General features: G+C 33.7%; 1 protein-coding gene across 6 annotated transcripts in view; it reads left to right on the forward strand.

Annotated features, from left to right (window-relative positions):
• The window catches only part of SRFBP1 (serum response factor binding protein 1), a 102,927-nt gene that overhangs the window by 59,240 nt on the left and 17,986 nt on the right, over positions 1 to 25,701 (forward strand). For all 6 annotated transcript variants that reach the window (XM_043979265.1, XM_043979261.1, XM_043979262.1 and 3 more), the window contains one exon: positions 7,268 to 7,339. In XM_043979265.1, the coding sequence (XP_043835200.1) occupies positions 7,268 to 7,339 (72 nt within the window). The remainder of the gene's footprint in view (positions 1 to 7,267; positions 7,340 to 25,701) is intronic.

Raw genomic sequence — 25,701 nt, forward strand, 5'->3', positions numbered from 1 at the left:
TGGAGAGACAGATGGGGTGATCATCTGACTGTGGAAAGTTCCCTTTGGGAGTAAGGGAAGCTGGAATGAGGGGAGGTGGTCCTGACTTTTGGAGTTACCTGTCCCCTTGGTGCCACTCAGGCAACAGCCACACCTTAGGGGCTTATCTCTCTTGCTTCTCAAGGTGTATCTGTCCTTTATTTTAGCTGGCCAGTTTAAACTTTAATAGTCCTAACCCCATAATATATCCTAATTAGAAAAGGGGAAATTTGGCATCAATTTTTGTTTTATTCATTCATTCATTCACTCATTTATATATTTTCTTTTTTTGTTTATTTGGCATCAATTTTTGAAAAGGGATTGGTGATGAGTTCCATGTAGGCATATTGGGTTTTAAATGCTAAAAAGATATCCAGCAGGCAGGATAAAATAGTACCTTACCATCAATTGGTGATGCAGATTTAAAGTTCATGAGAGATTAAAGATGGATATGTACATATCCAGATAATTTCATATTGGCCATCACAATTTAATGTTCATTTTTCTTGGGAAATTTGTATTTGCTTAATGAAAACACACTAAATAGAACCCAGCTTCAGAATTATGAACCAAGAGAACATGTTATAAAATATGGTTTTAAGAACTTTGAACAAATAAGTCATTTTGACTGTTATAAATACCCAAATTAATTATAAAGGACATATAAAGAAAGACACGATCTGCATCCAGAGAAAGAAATGATAAATAGAAGTGTGTATATAATAATTTAAACACACACAAATATACCTATTTGTGTCTAATGGTAGCCATGGAGGGTGAGGAGGTAAGAAAAGGGAAAAAATAAATTTTGCATGTTAATTAATTTTATTGAATAGCAAGTTGTACATAAAGGTTTGAAGTTTCATGTGCAATCATCTTTTTATTATGCTATGTTATGTAAATGCTTGTTTTATCCCATAAATTAAAAAGTAACATACATTTTTTTAAAAAGAATTCTGCTTTCAAAATTTGCCACTGCTTCCTTGTTTATTACTCTCATTTTAAATGAGAAAATAATGCAAATGTCTGCATAATATTTAAGCACATTTAAATTATTCAGTTTGCCCTGTAGGGCCCAGTCACCTAGAGTACACTAAGGTGTTTTCTAAGGCTAGTGAGAATTTGGAAGACAAGAAAGAGAACCTCTAGTTATATAAATTAACTTTCCCTATCAATAAAAGACCTTATTAGAGATTAAGAAGCTTAAGCTCTTTGTAATTCTTTAAATGAGAAGTGTTTTGAATGTACAATCTGTGTACAAAATATTGGTGTTTTCAATGTCATTTTTAGAAACTCCTCCATTTGAAAAAATACAATCAATCAGTGTATTCATATGGAACATTTTCATCCAGTATATTTATGAAATATTCAGGTTTTTATTTATTAAAATATTGAACTATAAAGTAATCAAAACTTTATTTTGGGGGTTGAAAGGATCACATTATAAATGGCATTTCATTTCAGTGAACTCAACAATCTTTAGTATCTATTTTGTGCATTGCGGTATGCTGTTGGACATTGACTTCCCAGATACTAACCTATGACATCATTCAAGAGTCTTAGAGAAAGAGAGCAAAATTTTTATTGCTTTTATTTCTATTGTAAGCCAAGAGGTCTACATAAAACAGCTACACAGTCAGTAATGTAGGAATACTTCAGAGAGAACCCATCTGTGACTTAATTAGAAAATTATTTAGAGTTGCTGGAGCTAAAGGCATGCAGTTCTTCCTGGGTCCAGTCGAACAGGACAGTAGGAAATATTAAAGATGTATTGATACCATATAAATTTAAATTTCATTGTGCTCTTTGACACAGAAATGGTGTGGCACCACATGTGTGACTGAAGCATGAAGTTACTTTGCCTGTTCCCTGATAAAACTCTTATTTACTTGAGTTTCAAATCCAATAAATAATTTAAAAAAAAAAAAGAAAACTTACAATGGTGTATAAAAATCTTTAATCTTATGTGAATTGTTCTTTAGTCATTTATAACACTGGTTTTATATTCAAATGCAAAATTTAAGTTTGAACCCCAAACTTCAAACTGTGAAATTTAAACTATAAACTATAAAATTATAAACTATTTTAAAAATTGGTTCAAGAAATCATATAATCTTTTATTTGGAAAATGCTTTGGCATTTTTATGAGAAAACAACTTTATTGAAGTCCCATCTGGTAGACCAGTTTTTTAGAAATGGAATTTTTGTTCTTACTGAAAAGAAACCATAATGAGATTTCCGGGTACAAAATATATCACAAAGATTTGGATCACAATAGCTATCTCATGAGTTACTGCTACTTCATATTCTTTATTTCAGGGAAATCTATTTCTCATGTCTTTTCCAGCCATTTAAAGCCAAGAAAATTCCAAGCAACCAGACTTTTCTTGGCCCCTTATGATCCTTTGAAACCTATGGGTAGACCACTTAGAATCAAATCCATATTACAGTTTGGAAAGTACAAAACCACTTGTATATGGACTGTTTGGATTATTTAACTAAACAAGAAGAGTAATCCTACTTGGATACTCCTAGAATCTGAACTGCCAATATGTACACAACCTCCATGTTCTATGATCTCCTTGAAAAATGACACATTACAGCTTTCCATCATAAAGAGTTTTTGATACTGACAGAGTCAGTGTTTACACCATTTAATACTTAATAATTTGAGGAATTTGAAACAGAAAGCATTAGGGAATTTGATGAATTTCTATTTGTTGAATATCAGAAGTTTTGTACAGATTATTGAATTTGTTTTGCTTTTGAGGACACAGAAACCCAAAAGGATATTGTGACAGTAGTAAGTGGCAAAGCCTAACTTCAAATTCAAATTTCCTGACTTCAAGTCTATTGCCCATTTGGCTGCTTTATACTAAGAATGTAAGTTTTGCATACAAGCAAATTAATTATACCATAATTGAGGGACAGGATCATTCTTTCTAAATCTAGTTGTTTGGTAAAAAGGGGTATGATTGAACTAAAAGGAGTTCAATACTATAGTAATTATCATTGGCATTCACAATATGCTATATCAGGGAAAGAACAATGGACTGTGAGTTAAGAGATCTGGGTTCTAGTCTTGGCCATACTGCTGACTATGGGGCTTTATATAAGTCCCTTAACTTCTCCAGATATCAGTTTCCTCATTTATAAAATGAGGGGGTTAGAGAAGATAATGCCTTAAGTTTGCCAACTCTAAAATTCTCTGATTTTAACTCTTCCCGCCCCCGCTCGGGCAACGAAGGTTAAGTGGCTTGTCCAGGGTCACATAGCTAGTAAGTGTCAAGTTTCTGAGGGCAAATTTGAACTCAGGTTCTCCTGAATCCAAGGCTGGTGCTTTATCCACTGCGCCACCTAGCTGCCCCCTGATTTTAACTTTTAAAAGTTTTAATTTATTGTTAAAATTTTCAGTTTCTGAAGGTATACATTAAAAAGTTTATAAAGATGACCTTTGCCTCTAAGATGGATTTATTTTAACCTTTTAAAAGTTTTCCAAAACAAAAATGTTCTAGCATATCTTGAGCTAAATCAAATTCAGTTATGCAAGAAAATACAAATACAATATAGAAAGGAAAAGACTTTATAGCCTTGAAAACAACATTTTTTAAAAAAAAAAATTAATGGCTTGGGGCGGCTAGGTGGCACAGTGGATAAAGCACCAGCCCTGGATTCAGGAGGACCTGAGTTCAAATCTGGCCTCAGATACTTAACACTTACTAGCTATGTGACCCTGGGCAAGTCACTTAACGCCAATTGCCTCATCCCCCCCCCCCCAAAAATCTATGACTTAGTTAGCAGTAGGAACACTGACCTAGGAGTATGGCTTTTGGACCAACTAGGCATGCAAATATGTACATATACACATATCTATATGGAGAGAGATATGTGTGTATGTTGTATATTAAGTTTTAAAGGGCTTTGAATAAGTCATTTCACACCTAGGAGCTTCCGTTTTCTCATCTATAAAAGAAATAGCATGATGTAATGGAGAAAACTAGGTTTGGATAGCTGGGTTTTAATCCTAGCTGTGCTATTTGTGAGCCTGGGAAACAAATATTTATTTAGTATTTCCTATTTTCCAGCCACTGTGCTCAGTGCTGAGGATACAAATACAAAGAATGAAACATACATACATACACACATATATGTATATATATATGTGTGTATATATACATATATATGCACATGCATATATACACAAAATACTTAAATATAAGGAAGTTTTGGAGGGAAGACACTAGCAGTTGGTTGGATCAGGAAGGGTTTCATGGTGCATCTTAAAGAAAGGAACTATAGACAATTCTCACTTCATGCAAGTTCAACTTTATGCAAAAAAATCCTCATTCCCCAAAAAACATCTACTGCACAGTGCTTTCTCTTTCTCCTCTCTCCTGCCCCTTTGCTTGGTATTCCCTGGCCTCTCTCCACCCCCATAATACCAAAGAAAAACCTTTTTTTAAAAAAAAAAACCTCCAAGTGAAAGCAGAAGTCATCTCTGGATCAGGAATTTTTCTTGAGACCTCCCATACTGAGAGAGAAGACCAGACCCTGAACTGTCATCAGTCTTTGCTCATGTACTAAGTACTGAGTGTATGTCCCCTCCTCCCCCACATGGCTGTGTGTTCCTCCTCCTGCTATGGCTTCTCTGTACCTGGCCCCCCTTCCTCTCTCCCTCCCTTCCCCACTTTCACCAGGCAAATTCACATTACGTAAAAATAGTTTTCTATAGAGATCTGCAGAATGGTCCACTTATAAAAAGCAAGAACTGTCTATATATGAAGTGTAAATAAGGAAGGAGTGCATTTCAGGCATGTGCAAGCATTCATTAAAGACCCAGGTTTCCAAGTACTCTGCTAATTTTTGTAGATACAAAGAGAAAAATGAAATAGTCCCTGCCCTCAAGGACATTATGTTTTCTTAAATATTACATGTTAGAAAATAATCTTGGGGGCAGCTAGGTGGCACAGTGGATAGAGCAATGGCCCTGAATTCAGTAGTACCTGAGTTCAAATCCGGCCTCAGACACTTAACACTTACTAGCTGTGTGACCCTGGGCAAGTCACTTAACCCCAATTGCTCTGCAAAAAAAAGAATCTTGAAAGATAAAAAAATGCATGGTAATATTGCTTAATGGTTAGATTTTTTTGTAGATCATTTTTCAAATGGAACAAATATTTGTATCTATGTAAATTCAACTTTTCTTTAGAAGTGTATATTTTTGACAAGATATTCTTCTAAGAAAAGTTGTATATAAATGAAATTTCTGTAAATCTATTTCTTGAATATTTCCTTGAATCCTTAGTGTCCTCATAATGACTATTCTTTCTCCCTGTACATATTCTAATCCTTCCATATCTTATGACAATTTTGTCCATGACCTCCAACAAATTCTCCATTGAATATGTCACCAATGGGCTAGGGCCCTTCCCTTAAGTTTTTGGGTTTAGGATTTGTTTTTTATTTGTTGTTGTTGTTGTGTTTTGTTTTAACATTTCATAGGTAAAACATCTCACACCATATATCAAAATAAGGTCAAAATGGGTACTTGATTTAGATGTAAAGGGTGATACCATAACTAAATTAGGAGAGGAAGGAATAGTTTACCTGTCAGATTTATGGATGACCAAGAAAGAGATAGAGAACATTATAAAATGCAAAATAGATAATTTTGATTACATTAACTTAAAAAAAGGTTTTGCACAAACATAACCAATGCAGCTGAGATTAGAAGGAAAGCAGAAAGCTGGGATATAATTTTTACATTGTGTTTCTGATAAAGGACTCATTTCCCAAATATATAGAGAACTGAATCAAATTTGTAAGAATATAAGTCATTCCCCAATTGATAAAGGGTCAAAGGATAGGAACAGGCAGTTTTCAGATGAAAAAATTAAAGCTATTTATAGCCATATGACAAAAAGATGCTCTGAATCACTATTGATTAGAGAAATGAAAATTAAAACAACTCATACCTAGCACACTGGTTAATATGAAAAAAAAGGAAAATAATAAAAATAACAAATGTTAGAGATGTGGGAGAATTGAGATACATACATTGTCGGTGGAATTGTGAACTCATTCAACCATTCTGGAGAGTAATTTGGAACTATGTCCAAAGGACTATAAAACTGTGCATGTCCTTTGACCCAATAATACCACTCCTAGGTCTGTATCTCAAAAAGATAATAAAAAGGGGGAAAGGACCCACATTTACAAAAAATATTTGTAATATTTTAGTAGCTCTCTTTGTGGTAGCAAAGAATTTGAAATCAAAGGAATGCCCATCAATTGGGAAATGGCTGAACAAACTGTGGTATATGAATATAGTGGAATACTGTTGTGCTATAAGAAATGTTGAGCACTGAGATTTCAAAAAAATCTGGACAGACTTATATAAACTGATGCTGAGTAAAGTGAACAGAACCAGGAGAACATTGTACACAGTAACAGCAGCATTATATGATAATTAATTATGATAGACTTAGCTCTTCTCAGCAATAGCTCAGCAAAATCTCAGAATTCCAAAAGACTCCTGATAGAAAATGCTCTCCACATCCAGAGAAAGAACTATGGAATCTGAATGCAGATCAAAGCATACTATTTTCACCTTTTTTTAATTTGTTTTTTGTTTTCCTTCTCATGGTTTTTTTCCTTTTGTTCTGATTCTTCTTTCATAACATGATTAATGTGAAAATGTATTTAACATGATTGTACATGTGTAACCTTAACAAATTTTTGCATGGGTAATAATTGAAACACCTTTCTTCCCATGATAATATCTTTTGCAGTGATTCTAAATTGTAGCCATTTTTCATGATCTGCAGCATAACCACCAGGTATCTCTCCATTTTCCTTAGGGTTATCTGTAATTTTGATTCTTTAGATAGTACTGTTGGTATTCCTTGACTTAGAACAATATAAATTAAATCATTTTTACTGTACTAGAAAAATTAAATTTAAAGAATCCTAGAGGTGTTTTCCCTTACAATGTGAAGAATCTTATTTTATATGAATTAGTATCCCCATAATTTATATACTGGTTTCTCTGTTCACGCACATAAACACACATACACACACACACACACACACACACACACACACACATACACACACACACTCTAGGGGTTTTAGTATGGAGAACTTTTTGTTTTAAAAATACTGGTAATTTTTAAATTGAGGCCTATTTATAGCAAAAACTTAATTTTGCTAGAAAAAGTAAGCTGTTTGTTTTATGATTCTTTCACAGGATATAAAACCTGATGAAGTAACCAAATCTGCTCTTGATGATGATATCAACTTTGAAAAAATCTGCAAAAAGGTGAATTTGTATTCTTTCATTTCATACAGTGTTCTTTGTTAATGTGATTTACATGTTTGGTGATGACCTCTTTTTCACTGCCTTTTTTAAAGTGATGAAGAAACTAGTTTGTAATTTTTTTTTCCTTTTGAGGATTAAATATTCAATGAAAAACTTATGTTAAAGTTAATGGAGGCCTTTTTTACTGTAACCACAACATAGCTCTAACATTCTTAAAAGCCAGTTACACTTTATATAGCATTAAACATAGTAAGTAAATGTGAGTTCATTTATGAACAGTGTCCTATATAAATTAGACAGCTGTGATTAATCAAAAGGAGTTGAACCAAATTATATTTGCATTCATATAGAGAAACAAAATACTTCTTGCTTCCCGGTTTTCCCCTTCTCCTCTCCTATCTTTTGTCATATTCATTGTTACACATCATTCTATACCTAAAAGAGTGTGAAAAAGAAAGTGCCAAATTCCCTGTGGGAAACCTGAGGGTTTTTTTTCAATTGAGGTAGTTTTTAAACTCCAGCATACTTGGGCAAAAACTTCATTCAACTAGGAAAACTAAGCTGTTTGTTTCATGATTCTTTCACAGAAGGTAAAGCCTGATGAAATAACAAAAACGGCTTTGATGATTGTCTCCCTGTTGGGAGTAACTATGTGACTTTGAGCAAATCACTTTCACTTCTGGATCTCAGTTTCCTCACTTTGGCAATTAACTTTCACTCTCTTTATAGTAATTGTGTCAGATAGCCAGCATCAAAGTGCTACTTGGTAGGCCAATTATTTAAATTCTTTTTGAGATCGCAATGATTAGATAATTTTATTACAGAATTCATTATTTGGTTAGAAGGTGGTAAGTATGGGAAGTGATTTACCTTTTGCCATTTCTAACAGTGCAAATTCAGTTCTGGGCCTTAAAAATATAGTATAGGTTTTTGTTTTTGCCCTAGAGTAGGTACTTCCAAGAAACTTAAACTGTTTTTGTATTTTCACCACAAAAAAAAAAAATGTTAGGCTACTATTAGTCATGGAATAGTGAGGACTTTGAGGTCTTCCAAAATTATTGGGCTTCTATAAAACAAAGGTCCTATAAGTATACAAAATAGGATGGCCAGAGGTCTGTTTACATGTATGATAATATTTTATTCATGCTGAACTAGGAAATGAGCTTTTCTACAAAGCTCAGTTTTTCAGATAACTTAACCATCTCTCTCTTAATCATCAAAATCATTTTTACATTTTAACTATTTTCAATATAACTTTTATATACCTTTATGACCAATGTTAAACTCAACTTATCCAGCTCATTATCTTTCTCTCTGCCCCAAACACTATCCTTTTTCTAATTTCTCTTTTATTATTTAGGATACCACCATGTTCCCAGGCTTGAAACATAGGTGTTATCTTGGACTCTGTCTTTTCTCTAACTCTCCACCCCATTATATCACTTGTCAAGACCTGTCCTTTCTACCCTTATAACATCTCTGTTTGTACTCCCGTATCTCTCATATTGCCACCAGGCGACTGCAGGCCATTATCACTTGACTCTTGAAGGATTGCTGTAGCTTCCTCGTTGATCTCCATGCCTCAAGTTTCTTCCCAATTCAATCCACTCTCCACACAGTTGTCAAATTGAGTTTCTTAAAGAATGCCTGACTGTATGATTCAAGAAAGTCCAATGGCTTCCTTTTTCCTCAAGGAAAAAATATAAAATTTTCTAGTGGTTTTTAAAGGCCTTTTATAACTTTTTTCCTTATCTTTTTTTTTTTTTTTTTAGTGAGGCAATTGGGGTTAAGTGACTTGCGCAAGGTCACACAGCTAGTAAGTGTTAAGTGTCTGAGGCCGGATTTGAACTCAGGTACTCCTGATTCCAGGGCCGGTGCTCTATCCACTGCACCACCTAGCTGCCCCTTCTTCCTTATCTTTTCAGATTTCTTACACTTTCCTCCCCTTCATTAATGATGTGATCCAGTAACACTTGCTTATTTGCTATTCCTTAACACATGACACTACATCTCCTTATTCCTAGGTTTTCACTGGCTGTTTCCCATTCCTGGAACACTCTCCCTTCTCATCTCTGCCTCCTATCTTTCCTCATTTCATTCAAGTATTCCTCTTTCCTCAAGTCTTGCCTTTCCCTTTTTAATCTTAGTGCCATTCCTCTGAGATCGTCTCCAATTTATCCTGTATATATCTTGTTTATATATATAGCTGTTTGTGTGTTGTCTCTCCCTGTTTGACTTTAAGCTGTTTGAGGGCAGGGGCTAGTTCGTTTTAGTTTTTCCCTTTCTTTGTATGCCTGGCACATAGTAGGCACTTAATGTTAGTTAACTTGATGTAATCTTTACTAGTAGAATTCACTTACCACAAACTCCCTACACTATTTAAATCACAAATTTGGAATACCTTCCTCCCTCCATCCCACTTCACCCCTACCCTCCAAAAAAAAAAGTTCATGACTTTTATGCAAAGACTTTGTGAAAATCTGGCTGTTCGTAAACTTTTTTTTTTTTGCTTGCTTCCAAATTTTACATTATGAATGGTTAAGTTTGAATATAGAGCCCCGTGAATAAGATACATATTACTCTATCTTGTGCATAACTGCTTGAACCAAGGTCCAACTTGAGTCATTTTCAAGTTAAATTTGAAATGTTGCTACTCTTAAACTCTTGTCATTTCTTAATTTTTATTTTCATTGTGTCTTATTGGATTTGACACAGAATTATGTAGGTTACAAAGTAGAAAAAGAGTCCACAGACATAGAGGATAAAGAAGAATTTCTTTTCAATTCTCAATTAGTTTTCTTTATCTCATCTTAAATAAAATGTTCTATAGTGGAAAGAGTTCAGGACCCATTGCCTTCCTCTTATAATTTTCTTCATCCTTTGCTTATAAGACTAGCTATCATCATTTCTTGTTGCTGTCAGTGTTCCTGTGTCTGGCCGTCTCTTTACCCGTTATTCCTTTCTAATTTGTTGCTTCCATTTTGTCCTTGGCAAGTCACTTAACCTCTATAGACATCAATTTCCTAACCTGCAAAATGAAAGGATTAGAATAGATGGCCTCTAAGGACCCATCCAGCTTTAACTCCGTGATTTTATAGTCTTAACAATAAAGCATGACAACATATATACATATATATTTTTTTAGTCTGGATGTGTTATTTTTTCTATTGATCTAAGAAATTCCTTACAAGGAAACCCACTCTACAAAAGTAGATCTGTAAGTGTTCAGAATCTTAGAGTCTTAAAGAATTTGTCTATGGAGCTTGCATGCCAGGATAGGTAAGAGGGTAGACTTGAACCCACCGTAAATGACTTAGTGGAGAGAGTACTGGGCCTGGAGTCATGGAGACCTGAGTTCAAATCCAGTATCAGATACTTAACTACCTATATGACCCTGACCCATTTGCCTTAATACAAACAACTGCAATATCTTTGCCAGGAAAACCCCATTATTGGTATGCTGTGGTCCACAGGGTCATGAAGAATCATGCACAACTGAATGACTAAACAGCAACGGTTCTTGACTGAGGCTGACTATCCTTTTTATACCATAATGCTGTTCATAGCAATAAACTATGTGAAAGAAAACATCCCATGTTTTTCTTTTCATAGGTTTGTTTCACTGTAAAGAAGGTTTTGGTTTTTTTCCATATGACTATAAATTGTTTTAATTTCTTCATTGGAAAACTGCCCATTCATGTCCATTGACCATTTGTTAGTTGGGGAAGGACTTATATTCTTCTAGATTTGACAAAGTTCTTTATATATAAATCATTATTGATTAGAGAAATGCACATTAAAACAACCTCTATCATTTTATACCTATCATATTGGCTAAAGTGACTGAAGGGGAAAGTGACAGATGTTGGAGGCGATATGGGAAAATTGGGACACTAATTCATTGTTGGTGGAACCTAGGAACTGATCCAACCATTTTGGAGAGTGATCTGAAATTATATCCAAATAGTTTTTAACCTGATTAGGGAAAAAGGAAAAAAAACCTATATGATATAAAATGTCTATAGCAACTCCCTTTGTCATGACAAAGAACTGGAAATTGTAGGAATGCTTCAATTGGGAGATGGCTGAATAAGTTGTGGTATATGATTGTTATGGAATACTACTGTGCTATAGAAAATGTTGTGCTCCGTGATCTTAGATAAACATGAACATACTTGCATGCAGTAATGAAGAGTGAAATGAACAGAACCAAGAGAACTTTGTATACAGTAACAGCAGTATATTGGGGGGGTGGCAATGAGGGTTAAGTGACTTGCCCAGGGTCACACAGGACCTGAGTTCAAACTGGCCTCAGACACTTGACACTTACTAGATGTGTGACCCTGGCCAAGTCACTTAACCCTCATTGCCCCACCAAAAATTTTTTTAAAAAAAGAATAATGTTGAGTGACTAAGTTATTTGACTATTATAAATAACCCACATTGGGCAGCTAGGGGGCGCAGTGGATAGAGCACCGGCCATGGAGTCAGGAGGACCTGAGTTCAAATCCGGCCTCAAACACTCAACACTTACTAGCTGTGTGACCCTGGGCAACCCCAATTGCCTCACAAATAAATAAATAAATAGCTCACATTAACTACAAAGGACAAATGAAGGAAAATGTTATCTGCATCCAGAGAAAGAACTGATGAATAGAAGTATGTTTAGAATGATTTTATTTATACATGCATATATCTATTTGTGTCTAATGGTAGTAATGGAGAGGTGGGGACAGAAAAAAATGAAAAAAATTACATGATAGCTTTATATATTTAAAAGCAATAGCAAGTTGTACATAATAGATTTGCAGTTTCATGTAGAGTCATCTTTTTTTTTTCTATTCTATGTTATGGAAATGCTTGTTTTATTTTGTAAGTTCAAAATAAAATTATCTTCTCTTTTTTTCTTTTTTTTTTTTTTGGCGGGACTATGGGGGGTTAAGTGACTTTCCCAGGGCCACACAGCTAGTAAGTGTCAAGTGTCTGAGGCTGCATTTGAACTCAGGTACTCCTGAATCCAGGGCTGGTGCTTTATCCACTGAGCCACCTAGCTACCCCCAAAATGATTTTTAAAGTAATTTTTTTAGTTTACTTTTAATTAGTTTTTAGTTTACTTTTGAATTTTGAGTATTCGTTTTATATAGGAGACATAAAAATCAAATATTTTGAAGCTTTTCCTTAACTAACCACAAAGGTTTATATATATTCCATTACTACCATTTCTCCCTTCCACAAACCGTGAACTACCATTTATCCTAAGGTGAATAAAAGATTCCCATAATAGCCATTTTATGATATTAACTCCAGTGGCATATGATTATATTTTAGTATATAGATTTGCGGAGATTAAGATGTGTAATATTAATCCAAACTTAAAAGTACATTGTTCCCTTTTAAACATTTTAAGTAGAATCAGCTTATGCTAAAGAAAATGTTGAACTTATATATTTTCCACATTTTATTCTCCCACTGTCCAAATACCCCAGAAATTATATTAAGTTTAAATTGTTCTCAAATTGATGTAGTGATTTTGAAGGATTTAAAACCTACCTAATACAGAGTACAGAAGAATTATATAACTGGGGAGCTGAAGGATAGATTGTTAGGTTGAATGTGACCAAACTGGAAAGCAGTAGTTGGGGGAGGGAGGTTCTTGCTTAGACCCATGTGCTATAATGTGGAATAAAAATTATATATATATATAGAGAGAGAGATTCCTGAGGGTCCCAGATCCTAAGGGGTAGCTCTGGCCAGCAAATTTATAACCATGTGCTAAAACTGAGTTAATATTATGATCTCAGTTAAGGAAGATGTAATTTTATGAAGGAGCCAAGTAGAATGGTAAATTGCCTATATAAATTCTAGAAGACTAGAAGTAAATTGTATAAACCTTTTTTAAACTATCGACTCTTAGCATTTTTATCTTTGTTACTGTCTAGTTTAGCTACCTGCCACCACCATCATTGTATATCTTCTGTTCCTTCATAGTAAATTTCTAAAAATTAAGGGATGGCATGAATAAAACCCTATAATTTTTTAAATCAAGGGAATCTGGTTTGGGGGCACTTGTCCCAGTCATCACTTATAGGATAGGTTTCACAAAATTGTCAGATCAGTGATGCATAATATTATAGGCTTTTTTTTTTAATGGTGCATTTTGACTCTTGCAAGAGAAGACTCAATAGTCATAACAAAAATGTGGAGGGGCAGGAAAACAGCAGGAAGGAGGGGGTTAGGGCAAAAGATAACTGTCTCAGGTTCATTGTACTTAAAGCAGGAAGAAGAAGGGTGTCAGCAGTGGATTTAGCATACTCAAATTGTCCAAGCCTTCTATCACTTTCCCTAGTCACTGTTCAGGTTGTCTGGATTGCTACAATCACTTTTATAACAGGGAAGGTAACATTTATTGGTGTTATAGAAAAAAGATTAGTTTCCAACCAAGTATATCTAGTTGGTTTACCATCTCTCATGTTATAAACAGGTCGAAATTAAGTTTCACCAGAGAAAGTGTGGCTAAATCCAATACGCAGTACAAACATGAAGTATGAAAATTTCCAGAAAAGGTCAGCATGGAGATGTTAGGCAGAGAGAAGGATATTCCCAGTCTTTCTGGGCAGAGTGTGTGCTATAATCGAACTGTATGAGTCTCAGAGAAGCTAACTAATAATAAGCTTCCAGTTGGGGGGTGGGAGGGATACCACTTGATAAGCAGCTTGAATCCTGAAGGGGGGTGCCAGTGAGCTGACCTAACCTGGTTCATGAGAAAAATAGTGAAGTGTCAGAGTTTTTAGCCTAATGTTTTAGAATTAGAAAAATTTTTAGGAGGAGAACGTGTCACACAAGTGAACAACAAAAACTTTACTTTGTCAAAGTAGGTAAAGAATTTCTAAAGAATGAAATTAAAGCAAATACCCCACATGAACTGCACAAGTGATGAATATTTGACTGAAAGTAAAATATTCATGGACCATAGGAATTCACTCACATTTCTTTCTTTTTAATTGAGAGAAAAGCAACTTGGCACTACTGACTATTAAAATAAAATCCTCAACAATATCCACAATACTGGGTATAATTTTAATTTTTTTAATTTAATTTTTTATTTTTAAATTTTACTTACTTCATTTTAATCTAGAATTTTGTCTAATGACTTTTTTCTGTTATGTAAAATATTGTGCACAAAACCTTTCTGTCAGGCTCATGGAACAAAAGACCCATTTGTAAACTGAATTTTTTTGGTCCGTTAAAGAATTGCAACATAATTGCATATAAGGGACTTCTTTCTCCTCTCCAAATTCTTTTAAAAATAATAAGTTGGAGAAAAAATACTAGTGTGCTTTTACTAAACACCTATTTATCAAAAAGAAATTTACCATTTGAAAAATTATTATTTTTTTCTCCTTTGAACCTATTTGCAATGGAAGTGATCCTAAATATATGAAAACCACAGTTTCTTTTGAATTTCCATAGTAAATATCATGTGAAAACTTCAAATAAAGAAAGCTGTAGTTTCCTCTGTTCTTCCAGTATCATGAAGAATTTTTCATGCAAGTATAAAAAAACCCTTCTGACTTAAAAGTTGACTAGAGGATCCAACAATAATGTGAACTGTCCTTGCATTATTATGTATATATTACCTTGAAATATATCAATTCAGAACTTCTGCCAAAAGCATGAATCTGTGTTCCTATTAAACCATATTTTTCATAGTTTAGCATTTTTAAAACCTAAGTTATGTGACAGGATTCAAGAAAAATTGAATTTTCAAGGGTAATGAGGTAGTGAGGGTAGCTAGGTAGTACAGTGGATAGAATGCTGGTCCTGGATTCAGGAAGATTTATCTTCATGATTTCAAATCTGCCATTAGACACTTATTAACTGTGTGACCCTGAGCAAGTCACTTAACCCTACTTGCTTCAGTTTCTAATCTGTACAGTGAGCTGGAGAAGGAAATGGTAAATCACTACAGTATCTTTGCCAAGAACCCCCCAAATAATGGGATCACAGAAAGTCAGACTTGACTGAAAAACGACTGAACAACAAATATAATAGAAAACTGAACTTGATAAAATATAAGAACTTTACCTAAATAAAATTAATGAAGAAAGAATTAGGAGGGAAACAGTAAGAAAATACCCTCAAACATCAATGATAACTCATCTAAAATATATAGGGAAATAAAAATATGTGTGTAAATCCCCAAATATAAGTGATCAAAGGATATAATTTTCCAAACTATAAATGACCACATGAATGAATGCTCCCAATCTGCTAAAGTATAATTCAAATTAAAACAATTCTAAGATTTCATCTCATTCCATGCAAACTAGCAAAGATGAAAAAAACTATGGTAACAATTAATGTTCAAGGAACAGTTGGAAGAGTCATACTTATAGCTTTGTAACATTGTTTATACCTCTTCTCTCTAATTCTTCTGTGATCCTGACTCTGTGTGTGTGTGTATACACACTAGCTTCTCACAGTATTTTTTCTTTTACCTTGAAGGTCTGGATTTTATCTGACATTTTGGGGAGTTTCATTTTGAAGTTTCAAGATAAGATCTGTGAATCCTAACTATCCTTTACACTTTTATTCTAATAAAATTTGGCAGTTTGCACATATAATTTATTAAAATAGGTATCCAGCCTTTTGTTTTGTTTTGTTTTTATGGTTTTTGAGAATATAACTGATTTCTTAAATTACATCTCTTCAATCTGTTTTCTAGATCATTTTTTCCTCTAATAGATGCCTTATGTTTTCTGTCTCATGGAACCATTGGTTTCTATTTTGTGCTTTCTAATTTTTATGGATTCCATTGCTTGGGTAAGATTTGCCGTCTCCTGTTTTAAGCTCTTTAATTGCCTTCCAATTTTTTGTACCAGAGTTCAGAAAGGTACTCTTGCATCATTTTTCCCTTGAGAATCCTTGCAGCCAAGTTATGTTTTTTCTCTGAGGGTCTTCTTCCAGTTGTTATGAAGTCACTTTTTTTCTTCTGGGTTAGATTCTTAGGTATCTCTGAGTCTATACTATTTCTTTATATTAGATAGTGTCTTCTGTTTATTCATATCTCCAGCTGCAATTACTCAATGGAGTTATTGTGTCAGGTTTTAATCTTTGTTGCTGGGCTCTTCTAAGATTGTTTGGCCATTTCTTAAATTGAACATATTAGAACTCCAGTAGTTGACAGATCTCTTAAACCAGTATTTAATGAAAAAAAAAAGTCTAGAGCAATTAAATATTAATCAGAAAACATTTCTTAATTGCTTTCTATGTATCAGGCATTGTGCCAAGCTCTGGAGATTCAAAGAAAGGCAAACCAAACAAAAAACATTGCAAACATTGCCATGTTTTGAAAATCAATAAAATACTGAACTTCATAATTTCAGTGAATTTTGTGATCTCATTGATATGTTCTTGATAAAGTACAGATTATTTCCCATCTAAGGCTTTTTATCCTTTGCCGTACTTGTTCAGATCTTCCCATAAATGCAACATACATTATCTAACATTCTGGAAGCCTTGCTTTTATTCTTCGAATAGTAACTGGGTTGTACAGTGGTTAAAGCCCTTGTCTTGAAGACCCTGAGCAAGTAACTTAACATCTCTCAGCTTTAGTTTTCTCATCTGTAAAATGGAGACAATAATAACACCTACCTCATAAGGTCATTGTAAGAACCAAATGAGAACATATGTAAAGTGTTTTGCAAACTTTAAAGTGCTATAGAAATAACTCGTTATTAGTATTATTATATTGAATTACATATACATAACAGGTACTTTAATTCTGTTATATCCCACTAAGGGATAGAAGTGAAGAAAAGTGTTTTATTTTTGCAATTGATAAAAATAACAAGGAAAAGCTAACAAAATGTCTATATTAAAAAGATAAAAAGAAAGCCAAGTATATAAACTAGAAAAATGATGTAAAATTAGAGTATAAATGAACTTCATTGCTGCCCTCTAAATATCATGTTGGCATGTTGAATCACTAATTTTTAATCTAATCATAAAAATTATATCTAAATGTCTTATTTTTTAAATGTTTGTTTAAGAAAGGTGATTGAACTTCCTGGAAGATAATAAAAGAGATGATTAGTACATATCAAAGTACCTTGGTATGCATAGATCATTTTTCCCAATAGAATTTCTGTCCAGAAACAAGCCCACCCAGAATTACTTGCTATTATAATGTTAACCAGAAACACAGTAAAATTAAATGTGCTGACAGCTAAGTACATAGGATTCTAAAGTTCAGAATTGAACCTTCAGACAATATTAACTTTCCTTTGCTATATATGCCATGTTAATGAATGTTTTTAGTGTTGGCACATATTTTTCTAAAGTCTTTCTGTTAACTTTTTGTTGAATGAAACTGAACCTTTAGGAGCAGATAATACTGTTTAGTAGTGGAAAGAGCTTTGGAGATGACCTAAGTTAATCCTTCTGCTCTGCTACCTTTAACAAAAATCACTTAACACCTCTGAACCTCATACCTCTTCTGAAAATGCATATATTGGAACAAATTTTCTACACATTTTCTTCTCACTCTCATATTCTTTAATGCTAAGCTCTAAGTTCTTAATACTTTATAGAGGAATAGTTATTCCACTGATTGTTTCCTATTATGCAAAAAAAAAAATACCTATATCCATAAGAATGAAGGAACTAACCCTTATTTTTTTTTCTTAAAAAGTAATCGGGCAGGTAGGTGGTGCAGTGGATAAAGCACCGGCCCTGGATTCAGGAGGACCTGAGTTCAAATCCAGCTTCAGACACTTAACACTTACTAGCTGTGTGACCCTGGGCAAGTCACTTAACCCCAATTGCCTCACTTAAAAAAAAAAAGTCATCAACATCACTCTCTTTATTAAAACCTGTAGTCAAAATACCATTACTATATTTTGAAAAGCATATCAGATTCTCAAATAGAGTTACTGTATTCAAATATCACTCAAAGAAAATAGCATCTTCATTAAATAGATTTCCAGAGATTTGGACTAGTGTGAACACATCTATTTAATTAATTAATTTGTTTGTTTGTTTGTTTGTTTGTTTTTGTGGGGCAATGAAGGTTAAGTGATTTGCCCAGGGTCACACAGCTAGTAAGTGTTAAGTGTCTGAATCCAAGGATGGTGCTTTATCCACTGCGCCACTCAGCTGCCCCCAAACACATCTATTTTTGAGAGTTTTTACTTAAGAGAATTTGCTTTGATATAAGAATTGAAATTATTGTGGGCTGTTAGCAAAGACATGAAAATTATTGAGTTATGTGTTATATCGATATTCGTTCAAACCCCTCAGATTCATAAAATAAATGTGATTGGGGGATAGAATCTTGACGTACAAGGAGGAGAATAAAATGCCCCAATACTTTACTAATCCTGTTCTAACTGGCATCCTTATCACTCTTCACCTATATTGCTTTTCTTCTGATAGTCATCTAGCCAAGAAAGAAAGGAGCAGAATTCCGCATAGAAGAAGTTTTCTGTGTCAAGACAGTGATCATCAAAGAGTTTGTTTACTTTGTGTTAGTTTAAACTAGATTTGTGATTTCATTGTGCAGAAGATGAGTAGCAACTTTTTCTGTCAATACAAATCTACATTTTCTCTATACTTCATTTAGTCTTTAGGAGTTGTTTGGAGGCACTGAGATTTAGAGACTTCTCAGTGTCACACAGTCTACCACTATATCACCCTTATCTCTCAATCAAGGATAGTTCACAAATTTCATTTTCTGGCAAGCTTGATTTTTATTTGTCATCATAAGGATTCTACTTATCCTTAGAAGATGAATGGTGCGAGACTTTATAGTTGCACATACACTTGGATTAGTTTGGGATTTCTCTGTTAAAATGTGTTTCTTACCTTGATTGAATTTTTTTGTCTTAAGATTGCAAAGTCTTGTAAACCGAAGGCAAATGCTTTCTTTATGAAATTTAAATCTCGCTTTCCCAAAGGGGATGACTGAAGAACATAAAGGCCAGTTCTCCAGAGAATGCAAAGGCCAGTTCTTGAGATTTAAATGCCGTTCTTCCTAAATTGGAAGGAAACTAAAAGAAAGATTTTATTAAGTAGGGAAGAAAATCAAACATGATCACGGATACGATCCAACATATTGCTGAATAGGACACTATGTAAAGAATTGCAAAAGTTTTTATACAGTTTAAACAATGGCAGGAAAGAAATTTGAGGGAAAGGTGAGTATAGAAAGGCCCACTCCCAAAATGAAGAGGTGTATGTGAGGAATTCCAGGGGTGCAGGATGTGACCTTTGATACACCAACCACAAGGTGTTCTTAGTGATAGGCAGTTCAGTTCAAGGCTTGATTATGCAGATGTCTTCAAAAAGAAAAAAAAGTATTCCACAGTTAAAGAATAAATGAAGATATGGTCTATATCCATAGTCTCATATCCTGAAGTCAGATAAGTCTTTGATTGACTTCAAGGTTACTGATTTCCCTGCATGGCCAGTTAGGTTTACTCTTGTCCAGCTCCGTTTATTCTTGGTCATGCAAAGAATTGTTTGTATGTTAAACAGGTATGTCAATAGAGCCAGTCCTCCTGTAACTCTTCTTTGTTACCTGAATAGTTAGGGAGCTCCAGTAAATCAAGGTAATTACTGTATTCATTTCCAAAAGCACTTAAACAATACTGACACACTTAGTTTTTCAGAGATGATCTGATGCTACTTTACTTTAAATTGACTACTTCATAATTCAGCAACAATAAAAAGTCTGCTGCTCTAGTCATTCATTTTGTGCCAAATACTTAATGGAATCTTAGTGTGATTACAGATTATTCTACATTTAAATTATCCTATTGAAATCCAAGGTCTAATTCAGTGTTTTAAAACATAACTGAAACATTTTGCACTTCAAGTAGCATCTGCTTAAATGAGAGGAAGACCTATTAAGCTAGGTTGAGTTCTACATAATGCTAGTGAAACTACTATAGAAATGGAAAGATTGCTGAAAATTAGCCTATTTAGAAAACCGATGATGATCCCCTTCCTCATAGGAGTCCAGGGTGAGTAGTAGAAGTGAAATCTGTAAGTGGAAGGGTAGGATGTCTTATACATTGTTAGATAATGTTGGCTTTTTAAAAATAATTTTTTATAATAATTAATATTGCTATCAGTTTTGACAGTGAACATATTATTTTATTAGTATTTATACCGGTAAAGGACTGACCACGTGTCTCCCTAACTTCTCATGGTCTCAGGCCATGTGGTAGAGAAAGCAGTGAGAGAGCTTCAGCATGCCAGTTATTGCAAGCAGGAGAAAAGCCTCAAAAGACCCATGCTGCCTCCCAGAGAGACAGCATGTGGTATCGAGGAGACCCGAGAGAGTTCAGAAGACATACGAGACTTACACTGTCTTAAAAAGAGAGCCAAGAGAGCTCCAAGTTTTTTATCATCTTTTGATAGAGGCAGGTCATTATACATTGATCAAAGCTAACTAGTTAGCATCATTCATTCAATTCCATTGGTTGACATGATTTGGAGGTGGTCTATATTAAAATGAACTCTACAGATGACATCAGAGAATAGTATGCAAAAGAACCTTACTCAGGTTGTTTAAGGCAAAGTCCATTATCTAGATGTGGTTTGATCTCAATCAGTCCTTCATTAAGCTAGACAAAAGTATCTACTTCATTTCTTTTGTTCCCTTGGGTTAGTCCCAGATGAAAGAGAACTGGACTTTCCGGAGTGAGGGGAGAAAAGGACTGAGAAACTAATTTTTGGATCCCCTCAATAAATCCATTATTGATAATTATTTTTTCACAAACATATTGGCTTTTTTGTCTAATTATTTTTATCTCTTACAAGTATATAATGAAAAAGAAAGCCTAAATGCCAGACTCAAAAAATGACATAAATAAAGTTTTCCAAAAATATTAGAAGCACAAAAGTTACAGATCCTGACAGTCTACAGGAAATTAATAGAAAGATACAAGAGTTTAAAGGAAAATTTGGAATATGATATTTCAGAGAGCAATGGAATCATTAGGAAGCACAAAGTAACATGTTGCAAAGCTAAAAAATATCAACCAAGGGAAATAACTAGCCATTCAGTATAAGGGAAGGATTCAGAAGCTCCAAGTGGTGAACAGAGTATTTAGAATACAAACTGACAACAGCAGAAAATTAAATATTTTCAAATGATAATGAAAGAATAAAGAAACAATATCTATGTTTTAATGAAACTAAGAATTAATGACAACATGAATATGGGGTAATAGAGACTGTAAATATTAGATATTTTTCTGAGTTACAATGGGAAGATGGAATGAAAGATAAAATGGGAAAAATTAGACACAATAGCTGGGGGAAAGTAAATTGATATTTCTGAGGAAAAAACACTCATCACTTTGGTACATCAGTATTTTAAGTGATAGGATAACTCGTAGAAAATTGCTCCAGTTGGGAGAACAGAGTATAGAACTAGGGTCTAGGTAATGACTACGATTAGTAGGTATTTAATAAAACCTAGCTGACCAGGCTTTTAGTTATTGAATTATCTCTTATCATTCAAAGTCCACTGGGCCTTTTCATCTGACACTTTATGTGTGTTATCTCCCACTACTAGCATATATTGTCTTTTTTGTCTTTTTTTTAATCTTAAAAATATTTTATTCTTTTCTAGTTACACATAGAGATAGTTTTCAACATTTGTTTTTGTAAGATTTCTAGTTCCGAATTTTTCTCCCTCTCTCCCTTCCCTCCCCGCTCCCCAAGAAAGTAATCACATCAAACATATTTCTGCATTTGTCATGTTGTGAATGAAGAATCAGAACAAAAGGGAAAAAGCCTCAAAAAACAAAGAAACAAAAACAACAAAAAAAGTAGAAAAGGTATGGTTCAAACTGCATCTAGATTCCACAGTTCTTTTTTCTGGATTTGGAGAGCATTTTCCATCATGGGTACTTTGGAATTATCTTGTACCATTGTATTGCTGAGAAGAATTAAGTCTATCTCAGTTGATCATCACACTATGTTGTTGATACTGTGTACACTGTTCTCCTGGTTCTGCTCATCTCACTGAGCATCAGTTTATGTAAGTCCTTCCAGGTTTCTCTGAAATCCTCCTACTCATCTTTTCTTAAAGCACAATAATATTCCATTACATTCATATACCACAACTTGTTTAGCCATTCCCCAGTTGATGGATATCCCCTCAATTTCCAATTCTTTGTCATCATAAAAAAGAGCAGCTATAAATATTTTTGTACATGTGGGTCCTTTTCCATTTTTTATAATCCCTTAAGACCTAATAGTGGTATTGCTGGGTCAAAGGGTATGCACAGCTTTATAGCCCTTTGGGCATAGTTCCAAATTGCTCTCCAGAATGGTTGGATCAGTTCCCGGCTCCAACAATGCATTAGTCTTCCAATTTTTCCACAGCTTCTCTAACATTTAATATTTACCTTTTTTGTCTTATTAGCCATTCTTATAGGTGTGAGGTGATACCTTAGAGTTGTTTTAATTTGCATTTCTCTAATCAATACTGATTTAGAGCATTTTTTAATATGGCAATAGATAGCCTTGATTTCTTCATTTGAAAACTCCCTGTTCATATCCATTGACCATTTCTCAATTGGAAAATGACTTGCATTCTTATAAATTTGATTTAGTCCCCTATATATTTTAGAAATGAGTCCTTTATGAGAAATACTGGCTGTAAAAATTGTTTCCCAGCTTTCTGCTTCCCTTCTAATTTTGGCTGCATTGCTTCTCTTTGTACAAAAACTTTTTAATGTAATCAAAATCATCCATTTTGCATTTCATAATATTCACTGTCTCTTGTCTGGTCATAAATTATTCTCCATAGATCTGAGAGGTGAACTATTACTTTCTCTCCTAATTTACCTATTGTAACACCTTTTATGTCTAAATCATGTACCCATTTTGACCTTATTTTAGTATACGGTATAAGATGTTGGTATATGCCTAGTTTCTTCCACACTATCTTCTAGTTTTCCTAGCAGTTTTTGTCAAATACTGAGTTCCTATCTCAGAAGCTGGTCTTTGGGTTTATCAAAGAGTAGATTACTATAGTCATTTACTACTGTGCCTAACCTATTTCATTGATCCACCACTCTATTTCTTAGCCAGTACCAAATAGTTTTGATGACTGCCACTTTATAGTATAGCTTCAGATTTAGTATAGCTAGGCCACCTTCCTGTACATTTTTTTAAATTATTTCCCTTGATGTTCTTGACCTTTTGTTCTTCCAGATGAATTTTGTTATTTTTTCTAGCCTTATAAATTTTTAGGTAGTCTGATTGATATGGCACTGGATAAGTAAATTAATTTAGGTAGAATTGTCATTTTTATTCTATTAGCTTGGCCTATCTATGAGCAATTGATATTCTTCCAATTATTTAGATCTGATTTGATTTGTGTGAAAAGTGTTTTGTAATTGTGTTCATAGAGTTCCTGGGTTTTTCTTGGCAGGTAGACTCCCAAGTGTTTTATACTGTCTACAATTACTTCAAATGAAATTTCTCTTTCTATCCCTTGCTGCTGAGGTTTGTTGGTCATGCATAGAAATGCTGATGATTTAGGGGATTTACTTGATATCCTGCAACTTAAGTTTTTAATTATTTCAAGTAGTTTTTTAGTTGATTCTTTAAGATTCTCTAAGTATACCATCATATCATCTGCAAAGAGTGATAGTATTGTTTCCTCCTTGCCTATTCTAATTCCCTTAATTTCTTTTTCTTCTCTTATTGCTAAAGCTAACATTTCTAGTACAATATTAAATAATAGAGGTGATAATGGACATCCCTGTTTCACCTCTGATCTTATTGGGAATGCCTCCAACTTATTCCCATTGCAAATAATATTTGCCAATTGTTTTATGTAGACACTGATTATTATTTTAGACAGCTCCACTTATTCCAATGCTCTCTAGTGTTTTTAATAGAAATGAGTGCTGTATTTTGTCGAAAGCTTTCTCTGCAACTATTGAGATAATCATATGATTTTGATTAGTTTTGTTATTGATGTGGTTGATTATGTTGATAGTTTTCCTAATGTGGAACCAGTCCTGCATTCCTGGTATAAATCCCAACTGGTCATAGTATATTATCCTGGTAATGAATTGATGTAATCTCCTTGTTAATATTTTATTTAAGATTTTCACATCAATATTCATTAGGAAAATTGGTCTGTAATTTTCTTTCTCTGTTTTTGCTCTGCCTGGTTTAGGTATCAACACCATATTTGTGTCATAAAAGGAATTTGGTAGAAATCCTTCACCTGTTTTTCCAAATAATTTGTATAGTATTGGAATTAATTGTTCTTTAAATGTTTGGTAGAATTCACTTGTAAATCCATCCAGCCCTGGAGATTTTTTCTTAGGGAGTTCATTGATGGATTGTTCAATTTCTTTTTCTAAAATAGGCTTATTTAAGGATATTATTTCCTCTTCTGTTAATCTGGGCAGTTTATATTTTTGTAAATATTCATCCATTTCATTTAGATTGTCAAATTTATTGGCATATGGTTGAGTATGATAGTTCCTAGTTATTGTTTTAATTTCTGCTTCATTGCTGGTGAATTCACCCCTTTCATTTTTGATACTGGTAATTTCGTTTTCTTCTTTATTTTTTTTAATCAAATTAACCAAAGGTTTATCTATTTTATTGATTTTTTTTTCATAAAACCAGCTCTCAGTTTTATTGATTAATTGTATAGTTTTCTTACTTTCAATTTTATTCATCTTTCCTTTGATTTTCAGGATTTCTAATTTAGTATTTAATTGGGGATTTTTAGTGTGTTCTTTTTCTAGCTTTTTTAGTTGCACATCCAATTCTTTGATCTCCTCTTTCTCTATTTTATTCATTTAAGCATTTAGAGATATAAAATTTCCCCTAAGAACTGCTTTGGCTGCATCCCATAAGTTTTGGTATGTTGTCTCATTATTGTCATTCTCTTGGATGAAATTATTGTTTCTATGATTTGTTGTTTGACCCACTCATTCTTTAGGATGAGATTATTTAGTTTTCAATTAATTTTCAGTCTACTTTTCCATGGCTCTTTATTACATGTAATTTTTATTGCATCATGATCTGAAAAGGATGCATTTACCATTTCTGCCTTTCTACCTTTGACTGTGAGGTTTTTGTGCCCTAATACATGGTCAGTTTTTTGTGTATGTGCCATGTACCACTAAGAAAAGGGTATATTCCTTTCTATCCCCATTCAGTTTTCTCCAGACGTCTATCATATCTAACTTTTCTAAATTCTATTCACCTCTTTAACTTCTTTCTTATTTATTTTGTGGTTAGATTTATTTAGTTCTGAGAGGGGAAGGTTCAGATCCCCCACTAGTATTGTTTTGTTCTCTATTTCCTCT

The sequence above is a fragment of the Dromiciops gliroides genome, chromosome 1, assembly GCF_019393635.1.
Source record: "Dromiciops gliroides isolate mDroGli1 chromosome 1, mDroGli1.pri, whole genome shotgun sequence".
NCBI lineage: Eukaryota > Metazoa > Chordata > Mammalia > Microbiotheria > Microbiotheriidae > Dromiciops > Dromiciops gliroides.